This window comes from Arachis duranensis, chromosome 7 (assembly GCF_000817695.3).
Source record: "Arachis duranensis cultivar V14167 chromosome 7, aradu.V14167.gnm2.J7QH, whole genome shotgun sequence".
In the NCBI taxonomy this organism is placed as follows: Eukaryota; Viridiplantae; Streptophyta; class Magnoliopsida; order Fabales; family Fabaceae; genus Arachis; species Arachis duranensis.
Genome location: NC_029778.3, coordinates 19,105,561 through 19,116,846, shown reverse-complemented (window position 1 = coordinate 19,116,846; position 11,286 = coordinate 19,105,561). Strand labels below are relative to the sequence as shown.

The 11,286-nt window shown below is 35.7% G+C and overlaps 1 protein-coding gene across 1 annotated transcript; it reads right to left on the bottom strand.

The window, feature by feature from the left end:
* Positions 1-9,953: 9,953 nt before the first annotated feature.
* LOC107458172 (protein FAR1-RELATED SEQUENCE 5-like) lies at positions 9,954-10,926 on the bottom strand. Its single transcript, XM_016076383.1, has 2 exons — positions 10,474-10,926; positions 9,954-10,304 (listed from the first exon to the last, which is right to left on the bottom strand). The coding sequence occupies exons 1-2, from the start codon at positions 10,924-10,926 to the stop codon at positions 9,954-9,956; spliced, it is 804 nt and encodes a 267-aa protein (XP_015931869.1).
* Positions 10,927-11,286: the final 360 nt, after the last annotated feature.

Here is an 11,286-nt window from a genome sequence, read left to right as displayed (position 1 = left end):
TTCATAAAATCTTGATCAAGCTGGTTCCTTATTCGGCTGTGGTCATGAAGTTTAAATTGGAAATTAGAAACCCTATGATCAGTTATTAAGTTCATGTCGTTTGGAGTCCTTTCACCATCCACCTCCTAAAGATAAGATATTATGATGTAGTTGAGCTTCTTGGGACTAACGTAGGGGACATACCAGAAATGTTTTTTGGAACTATACACATTGAATATCACCTTTTTTAGTTTGATATTTTGAAATCGGCCTGGTGTATGTGGCTGCCTGGTTGTGTATAAATTTTTACTTTTTTTCACGGGCCTTAAAGCTGTTGTTAGCAAAAAGATAGAATCATTCTGGACCATAAAAGGTTATACACTATGCCCAAAAATTCCAATTGAAATTTAAATAGGCCAGTGACAGTGTACTTGTTCGGAATTCCAATAAGTTTTGTTTTTTTTTTTAAAACCCAAAACTGGTAGAGTGCCCCAATTAACAAATAACAAAGTGAAGAAATCAAATAAACCCAACATTCATGAAGGTTACAATATTGTGACAATGATGTTGTTACGGCCACAAACAATTCTTGCACAAGAAGAATAACTAAACATTTAAAATTCTTGTCATGGCCAAACTTATTGTTTAACAGTTAACATGTCATTCTTTTTTGTTAAATAAATAACCTAATCGAATATGTTCCCGATAGATTATTGTTTACGTATGATATTTGCATTCAGTAGCATTTCATTTGCATTCAGTAGCAATCACTCTTAGGTCGATACACTACCTATAACCAAAATATAGTCGCAATAAAATAAAATGGAGGATATATGCACCATATATACAAACCAGAAAATATCACAAATGTTCACCAAATGTCAAACACAGCACATCACAGATAAAATAACACATTCATAATAACATTTTGATTAATTATACTATACATGAACTTTTAAAGGTCTGCATAAATATGCTAGGTTGACCCTTGGTTAACGGACGAGTCAGGAGAGGTTGTGGGTCGCTGCCGCTTATTAAGACCTGCCTCAGCCCCCCCACCTTTTTGCCTCTCGTACTGTAGTAGAGTTAAAAAATTTAGGCATAAAAATTGAAAATGTGAGAAATTAGAGCAGATAACAGTGGTAAGATGTTGCTCATCCTGACTACTGAGTATCCACATCATGCTGTTGTTGGCTCCGGCGGTGATTTCTAAGGAACATCTCGGTGTGGTAGACTCTTAGTTGGGCTTCTTTGTTGAAGTATAAACCGCATACCGACGACAAGCGTTGTATAATTTGTTCAGGCAAAACCTTCGACACATACAGTTCGTCAACGACACATGGAGGTTCCTCTTTCCGATTAATGTCCCTGACGATCATGTAGAATACTCCCCAGCCAACGTACCTAAGCTCCACACTCAGCAAAGAAGATCGTCTATACATGCGTCGTATCCTCCCTAAATAATCTCCCTTAATCCAGAACCTGTCACCGTCTCTCTTGGGCGTGATATGTAGGCAATTGTCTTGAGTGTCTATCAAATAAAGATCCGTCGTACTGTACTACTTGAATAGATTCACGATATTAGGTGGAAATTCGATATCATCTTGTGGCAGGACAAGACAAAACCATGGCAAGTTACTGTTCCAAAGGTTTTTTAACAGAAGCATAACAAAGAAATAAGGAAAAGTTATGGAATAACGTACAGCTGTTGAGAAGAGCCGGAAGACATAAAACTGGTTGTTCGATTGTTGTATGTTCCTTAATGCATTAACATACCTAACCAACATGAAGAAACAATGTCAAATAAAAAACAGGGGAGTGAAACCTAAAAGAAGGGATGATTTATAGCCAAACATTTCGTGACTCTTTATTTACTGGTTCTCTACATGTAGTTATGTAAATATGATTGGTTTAATTCTTTACAGATATAGCTGTTAGCAAAGGAGGTAGTAGAAGATTGAAGAAGATGCTTACTGGAATCCAGGTTCCATTCTTGTTTAACTAATGCGAAGATGGCTTTGGTTGTTGGGAGGGAGATGCCAAGGAAGTGTTACAGACGAAGAATAATTGATTAATGGGTGTTACTTTTTTCTTTTTTGCTTTGTTATTATGTTAGTTGAGAATTTATTAAACTTTTTAATGTGAAATTAATCCAAACGTCGAATCAGTGGTAGTGGGTGGTTATTATTAGCCAATTCTTTGTGTTATCCTAATGTTTGAAAAACGTAAAGTCCCCTTTAATTGATTATCAAAATGTTTTGGAAATGTCTCGTTTATAAATGTGCAGAGATTCCCTTTAATTGAATCACAAATGTTTTCAAAATTGTTATCCCTTGCTAATACACGTTGTTGATAAGGAAAATGTTATAACATTTATTTTTAAATATGAATTGAATTGCAAACTAGTTTATTTATTATATACTATTAGATATCAAGAAAGCAAGTTATCAAATGATTTCAAAATTTTAATTTACCTAGTAAAGTTTGCTTCAATGGAAAGATTTTTTAGTTCTAATTATGTTAACAACTAACATTGAAGAATTTAAATTCAAACACTAAATAGTTATCAAAATACGTAGTGATAGTCATAAAAAAATTAATAAAAAAAGATACCCAGTAATCAAATGATTTCAAAATTTTAATTTAAATATTAAAAAATAAAAAAGTTTGTTTCAACATTCAACCGATTATATTTTAGTTTAGCATTAATTGCGCTAGTAACAAATGGTGAAGAATTTAATTTTAAAAGGAAATACTAGTAGTTACGTAGAAACTCATTAATCACATTAATTCAAAATCTTTATTTAAGTAATAAAATGTGCTTCAACAACTTTGCTAACATTAATTGGGTTAATAGCAAACACTGAATAATTTAATTTTCCTAGGAATTTATTGTTTTTTTGTAAGGCAGATTAAATTTTTTTGTGGTTTTCATAAACCAGAGGCATTAATGGAGGGGGATTTACGGGGAGTTATTGGGATAGAACGGAATATTTGTTGAAGATTATCCAAAAACGTCACGTTTTAATAGCTCATTTAAAATTTCAATTTTTTTTAAAACGCCGCGTTTTAATACCTCATTTTAAATTTAATTTTTTTTCCTTCAAAAGCGTGCAACTTATGTATCCTTCACTTTTCACTTTCGATCTTCCTTCATAAAACACTCCTCCTTGTAACCCCAAACTAACACACTTTGCTACTGAAGGTTTCGACTCCAAGAGATTTTTCTCCGTGAAAATCTCGACCAAGGTAAAACTCTATCCTAACTCTTCTCTTGTTAGCGATCGGTTATTATCATCATCTTCATGCAATGTCCATGTAATAAAAATTTAATCGTAGTAAAATCAATATTAGCCAGTTAAGGTATTTTAAATGAATGGGTGACTAATTTGGGTTACTCATTTGTTCATCTGAAAATAATTTTATGCATTTAGGTTTGATTAAGATTTTTCTGTTAAAGATTCAATAGTTCACGATATTCACCTGTTTCAACAAAATGAAGAAACACTGTTTGTGAAAAAATTGAACCACTTTCTTTCCAATACCAAAAAACATGCATGTCTGTAGATTTTGAATCATAAGTGTCACTTGTATGAGTTTTTTTACATGAACTCTGATTTAGTTTGTTTTTCAACATGAACTCTGTGTTACACTTGCCATAGATGACGTCTTCGAAGGACAAGGGTAAGAGAAAGCTACCGATGGATCAGGGTACCACACATAACTACAAGTTGAGATTTTTGAAACCAATAATAAGGCCATCAATGTTCAAACTGATAAATCACCTCCATTGACTACAGACCTTTGAATTTTCTAGTTTGTGCGATGCTATCAATGTTTTGACCCAACTTGACCTATGTGTAACAGTCATTACCTATAACTCCGGATGAACTCCCAAACCGTACCCCGTACCTGGACCTGGTTGTGCCTGACGAAAGGAATAACCCCTTTCGGTGCTTTTGGTCGCCAGTCCAAAGTGGCAAAATTGCATTGACTCGTGGCTAGCAGGAGTTCTACCAGACATTCAAAATCAATCTGGACTCCATGCTCTATTTCACACACAAAGGAAACTCCAATTTCCAAGTCCAGATATTTGACTTTGGTGGCATTGAGAATTCATACCAACTCCGTGATCCTGAAGAACCACCATATGTAAGGACTGGTGACTATCAAATTACAAAGTGTATCAACATCCTTCCTTCAGCCAGTGCTAAAGCAGTTGCTGCTAAGGTAAAAACCAAGTGGCCCTTTTTTGTGATGGACCTAACTGCTCGCATGATGTCGTCACGATTGTTGGTAAGCGTTAACTTGTTGCAACCTGTTATTTAATTTTTTTTACTGTAGAAGCATTAAATTAGCTGATACTTACTAAAATATCTTATGTTTTAATCAGCCTAATGTCCCTCATCTCAGTCACTTCACTGGTCAAAGGCACCCTATCATTCTTACACACAGCCATATAGAGGTCGAAGCTACATATACAAGGTACAGTGGAAAAAGGGACGGTAGCTTCGGCGTTATTTCTGGAGGATGGAAGAACTTTGCTTTATTGTGCATCTTCAAGCCAGGTGGTGTGGGGATCTTCGAGGTGATATCCACTGAGCCAGTGACGATTATCCAGGTTTGATGCAGATAGGATGCCTTAGGATGAGGAACAGAAGGCATAAATAATGAAGGTGTTTGACATGTTTGTCCATATATGATGATAAAACTTTTCCCTTAGTTTTAGGAATTATGAAACTAAATTTCTGTTTCTTGGTTGTTGAACATTTATATTGCCTTTTTTGTGTGTGATGAATTTGAAAACAAACTTGGGTATTAACTAAATTAGAATTGCATTCGCAAATAATGTAGGTTTCTGTACGTTTTTAATTGAGTTTGTCATTTTAACTTGATGAGAATTTTTTTTTCAAGTTTAAATGGCAGAATGGCCTTTTTTTTGGAAATAATGCCAGAATGAATTTATTCCTTTGGGGAATAAATAGTTTTTTTGTTTGTTGGCCATTGACATACATTCAACTAATTTTTTTATATCAAAAATTTATTAACCATTTTTTTTGGAGTACTAGTGCTTTTTACCGAAATTTGGTTAACATGAGAATTTTTTTTGGTAATTGCACAAACTTTTAAAAAAATATGGCCCAATCAGTGAGAAAGACAAGAGAACCGCATGTTTTTGTTAATGTAACTTTTTTTTAGCTTGGTTTAATGAAAAATGTTTTTCTATTTTGGTACTTGAACATAAGATTAAAAAATTAATCCAGCCCAATCAATCAATAAAATAGCACAACTGCAGTTTTTTTAATGACTCAAGGCTTGGTAATTTATTGTAGTTGGGCTTACATCTCTGCTAGGTTCCAAGTCCAATGAGGAGTGTGTATTTTTTTTTTCTTAAGGTCCTTAAGCACATGTAATCAGAGGGTGATCCATAATCATAAACAAAGTAGGTCACCACATACTTTTATATCATCATCCTATCTCCTCAGCCCTATTATGTTCATGGTGGTGAGTACCTTTCGGGCATTCAAGTGCATATCTTCATTGTAAGAACTCATTCGTCTCCCTTGGATTAACATGTTTGACTTTGTACATTATAAGGTATAAGGATTTGTGTGTTTCTCATTTGCTTGATTTTTTTAATCAATTTGACATCAGATGGACAACGGTTGAAACATTGGAAACACCACGGAGTAGGTTGTGTCCAATGGGAAAGGAAATTGATGAAGAACCTAAAACCCAAAGGCAACAGGGTAAGTAGCAGTTTGGTGGATCCTTTTTTTAGGTTTACTGAATTAATTGATTTTTTTGCTTCATCAATTGTGTATAGCTGTCGTGCTGAGTTTTCTGAATCGTTGTTTGTGCAATCATGATGGTACTGGGATCAAAGATCAGGTCAAGGGCTATTCGAAAAAACAAATACGGATGACTTAGCATAGAGAACAATAGTGACGATGATGGTTAATAACCTTTGGTGGCACACGAAGAATCTGTGAAGACCAATACTGGAACACAGGTAAGCTTAAGCAGTAGTTAATTTACATTGTGCTGTATTAATTTTGTTTATTAACTTGTTTGGTGGAACATATTATTAAACTCAAATTCGTTGGAATTACCAACCGGAAATGAAATAAACGCAAAAGAGAGTAAGAAAGAAGAGGTTAGTGTTTGGTTGAATGAATGTTTGGTATAGAGTTCTCGAGTTACAGAGATTAAAGTTTGTGTATTTTGTGGTATGTACGTGTTACGGTAAATCCTAGTTTAAATTCGTTGTGATCCATTAGGGTGACTCCGAGGTTGATTATTCGAGTTTGAAAAGTTTTCATGACGATCACTGCTGTGTGGGAAATGATTTTCCGATTCGGACGATGGCGATCGTTACAAAAATTTCTCAAACTTGAATAATCAATCTCTGAGGTACTCAAACGAATCACCATGAATTTGAATTTGTATTAACTGCTACGCTTAGAAACCACAAAATATCCATGCTTTAATCTTAGCAACTCATCAATTCTGTGCCAACCTTCATTCAGCCAAACACTGATATCTTCTTATTTTCGGCTGGTAGTTCCTACGATATCGGATTTAACGGTTGTCCATGACCTTTGTTACAAATTAAAAAATAGAAACTGATTTTGTTATACTGCTAGTAGCTTAATATTAATTAACACAGAATGTCTTACTGGTAATTATTCTAACACATTCTCAACTACATTCATGAGGAGGAGCCGGAGTTGGACCAAACGTGTGTCTGATTGATGCTGCGACGCCTTCTCAAAAATTGGTTAGTATCGGAATGGATAAATTTTACGTATGTAGTTTATATCCACAAACGAATAATGGTTGGGTTTTTAAAATCGATAACAAACTTGTTAATATAAATTAAAACACTAGGTTGTTGTTGTAATGTCTTTGTTAATTCATAGTATCTGATGCTTGTATAAGTGCTATATGAGATTCGTATGCTTAATATAAAATGATCACGACTTTAATTTTTTTTTGCAAGATGCGATTGTGGGTTTTGGCCTTTCCTCCTACTACATGTGTGAGTTGCATGTTCAAATGGCTGGATGAATCATGTAATTATAATCTTGCAGTCATGCTTTCTTGAACTGTTTTCACATATGCTTTTGTTACAGTGATTGTTTATTAATTTTTAATATCAGGTAATAATACTCTACAATCTTACGGATGCCAGATGAACACATTATGGAAACGTTGAGGCGGAAATCCAATGAAGCAAAACACTGCCTATTAAAGTCTTGCTGTAGTCAAATAGCTGAAAGCAGAGAAAGATTCGCTAATGCACAAGGAAATGTCCCTTGTGGTTTCAAACTGTGTTTGTTCCTAATGTTAAATTCTATCAATATCTAACATCAACAACTTCAAAATGTTATTGTGCCTAATAATTGAAACTATGATATGGTCAAATATAAATGTGTGTATGTTTAAGTTTTTCGCTTTATATATAATAGATGACACATAACGAATCCCGTAAAAAGGTACAAGAAACACTCGCTATATTTGAAACTGCTTTCATACCTAGGGAGCCATTTCTCTTCGAAAATATTTGCTATGACAATAGGAAATTCAAATTAACAAACGAGATTCACAACCTGAAAGTAACAAAAGAGAATAACAATCATCAACGAACAATTATACCCTGGAGACTACGAAGTTAACCATTCAATCTAATAATTTGGTTGGTAAAATCAAATGCACTAAGTAAGGGAAAAAATCCATTAACACATGTGTAATTGATCAACTGTATTGCATAATCACAATAGTAGGAACTCCTCACCCCAAATTCAACCACAATTAACTGGAACTAAAATACAACAGTCTAAGCAAAATACATACATATTATTGAACATAATTATCATCCTAATGGACATATTCACAGTTAACGTAAATATCTACAAATTAAAACTCCTCAATACCAAGCAACGGCAAATACATTACGGTCATTTAATCTGGATAAATCATGCTTATAGAACGAAATATTTGCAATGGAATAATTTTAGAAGCCTAATTCTTCTAATTGTTCAAAATGTCCTATGCATCGACGCAAACAATGTCATGTACGATCCTTGTTTGTTTCCACAATCCATTGAAGAGGGTAACGGATCTTGGACATCGTTCTGCACATGTGGTGTGTCACATTTTTCATCGATGACATCATTATAGCATTCATAGGTTGTGAGTGAATGTCCCATGTCATGCTTTGACTCCTTCATTTGGTTATCAAATGATTATCTCCAATCAGAACCCATAATCATGCATAAAATGATAATGGTCATTCATCATAGAGTGGTTAAAAGGAGTTTTAGGCATCGCACCTATGTTAACGAGTAGGTATTTTTGTTGAAAAATCCATTCATGTACGCGATGTCAATGGATTCGCTGCTTTCATGGAGGCTCCGCTGTTTTATAATTTTTTTTTTAAACAAGAAGAAGAACAGCTGCATTAATTTACCCAATTCATGTCACGAAAATTAGAGGTTTACTTTCACTAAAATTACCACATCAAACGTGTTGTCATTACCCTTTCGGTTCCTCATACCCATCGTCGTAAATTTTCTTGTTCCACCCTTTTTAAAAGGCTATGCAAACAGAGCAATACATGCACATAGTTTAGTTGTTTTTAAAGGGACACCCATCGAAGAAGATTTTCACAGCATGAACTTAGTTAGAATAAAAAATTCGTACCTTGGTCTTAGCTCCTGAATGGTGTTCGGACTTAACTGAGAACGACCTCGAAGAATTAGAAAACCTTTCTGGACTAAAACCTTGAGTCCTTGGCTGATGCATTGGTCTCTGATCGATCGCAAGGGTTACTTTGCACACTATGCTGCATCAGATCTGGACAGCGCTTGTAGTAATGACCGTACTTGTGGCAATTAGAGCATGCTCTCTTCTTCCTCCAAGAAAACCTCTTCGAAGGGGCACCTTTGCTTTTGACAACAAAGGGATCGTTGATGCCTTCCACGTTAACATTAGGAGTTGACTTGCCTTGTTTGCGTGACTGCAAGCAGATAACTAACTTCACAAGTTCAGACTGGACTTCATCAAAGTCTGCAAGATCCTTGCAAGCAATATCACACAGCTTGTTGCAATTCGATGCCAATTCACCAACTCGAAACTTTAACACCCTTTCGACGTCATCATTCATGGGCATTTCTGTGCTAATAAATTCATTCTTTGCATTCTTTGTCTACCTTTTGTAGATCAACGAATCTGGAAATTCAAGTATGTTTTCGAACTTCATGGCACAGAAAACATGACTACAGGGAATACCACTTGATGTAAACAACTTGCACGAGCACGAGAACAGATTCTTACTTCTATCGACTAACACCCGTCGATCTTTGGCCGGGTCTCTGAGAGCAGTCACACTGAACTCTACCTTGTCGAAGGTTGTGCTTAGTACCTTGATGTTCAAAGCCCCTGCCCTCTGAATCTCATTACGAATTTCGTTAAAAATATTTCGAGTGAAATAACATGATGCAGAGCTTTCATATACCTCCAACGAGGTAATCATCACTGGCTCTGAGCACTGAGACGTAAAGTCAGCAATTAATTCGTTATTTTTATACTCCTTTAAGGCCCTATCCAGGTTGTGCATGAAGTCAATGAGGGTGTTCTTGCGATTGACATAAAACCTGATGAAAGAATTTATACCTTCGCACTGTGACGTCGTCCTTATATAGCCAAAAAACTTATCCAAAATCGCTGCCCATCTCCGATCAAAGTCTCTGTGGTCGTTGTTGTCGTATATAAGACCCTTAAAATTGCGCAGGAAATTCGGATTTTTTATATTTTCATATGCATTTCTCTGCATATGCCATCCGCATAACTGATGGGTCACATCAGGAAGAACATTCTTGATTGCATCTCGCATGGCAAGGTCTCCGTCCGTTATTACTGCTTTAGGACTTTTGCCACCCATCGCTTCAACAAAGGTTTCCAACAACCACTTATACGTCTCTGTGGTTTCGTCGGATAGTAGGCCAGAGCCAAAAATTGCATCCGGAGAAAATGACCAAACGCTTGTTGTATTTATTCTTCTTGTAGGTTAAATCAAAGGCAACAATATCTCCAAAACAGTGATAGTCGATAATTGACTGCCCATCTGCACAAAAAATATGCTCAAGCCTTTCGTCATTAGTGAACGTATACTTTCCAAAGAACAGCGGATCATTGTTTGACTTGCCAATCAAATAGTTTATTGCCGCATTGGCATCCCCGATTTTAACTTTTAACCGACGATAACGATCAATGTGGTTGTACAAATCTTCGCGTGTGAAGCCAGTATGACGATATCCACCCTTTTGGAATGCAATATATCCCCATAATATGGCAGGTCTTGACACCAAAATTATGAAGATTTTCCACTTGGACTTTATCAGTGACAGTGAGACGATGATTGGCCGGAACCAGATGCGCAAATTATGGTGGCATCAGATCGTGGTTGTGAGATTCCACAAAACATGATACATTCCATCTACCGTAGCCGTAGTCAAGCTTTACCCTAAGCCGATCTGGACACTTGGTTCGCGTTAGTGACCTTGTCTCCCTTGTTCTATCATCCAGATCAAGATACCTCATATTCCTCCAGCTCTCTTTGTTGCAAACATATTGCCTGCTAATGATTCTACCTTGATTATCCCTAACCATGTCGTCCTTCCTCATTACAAATCCATCCCAACAAGAATAAGCGTTATAAACTTGGCAAGCCTCATCCTCTGTCCTAAACTCCAGGCTCCAAATATCCTCCACCATTAAATCTGCTATTCTTTTTACACCACAAACTTCTTCACTCTTGCTAGTAGAATCCAGCGAGTCCACATCGTCGTCTTCAGCATCATCTTCTGCATTTGGTTGATAATCGAAATCATCACCCAAATCATTATCAGAATCATTCTTCATATCATCCTCCTTTATGGACATAATTTAACCGCTGCCATAATTTTACCCAAAAATGTCAATAAATAGAGCCAATGGCAGCAATTACGGGAAGCTAAACTAAGCTGCATGTAAAATTAAATGAACCAAAACCAATTAAACTAACCTAATTATTTTCGACCCCAGTATAAGGTTTTAATTTCAATTCCCCAAACCTAGCGACAGCATAGGACTGGATAATGTTACTTAATTTCCAAATTCCAGAATAGCAACCCAACACCCTAAACGGAGAACCGTTTAAAAGTTATAGACTATCATCCAAATTAAACTAATCTGGATTAACAAAAAAACTTAATCGGACATACCTTGATGACAACCAAAGTTTGAGCTTGAACGGATAAAAAA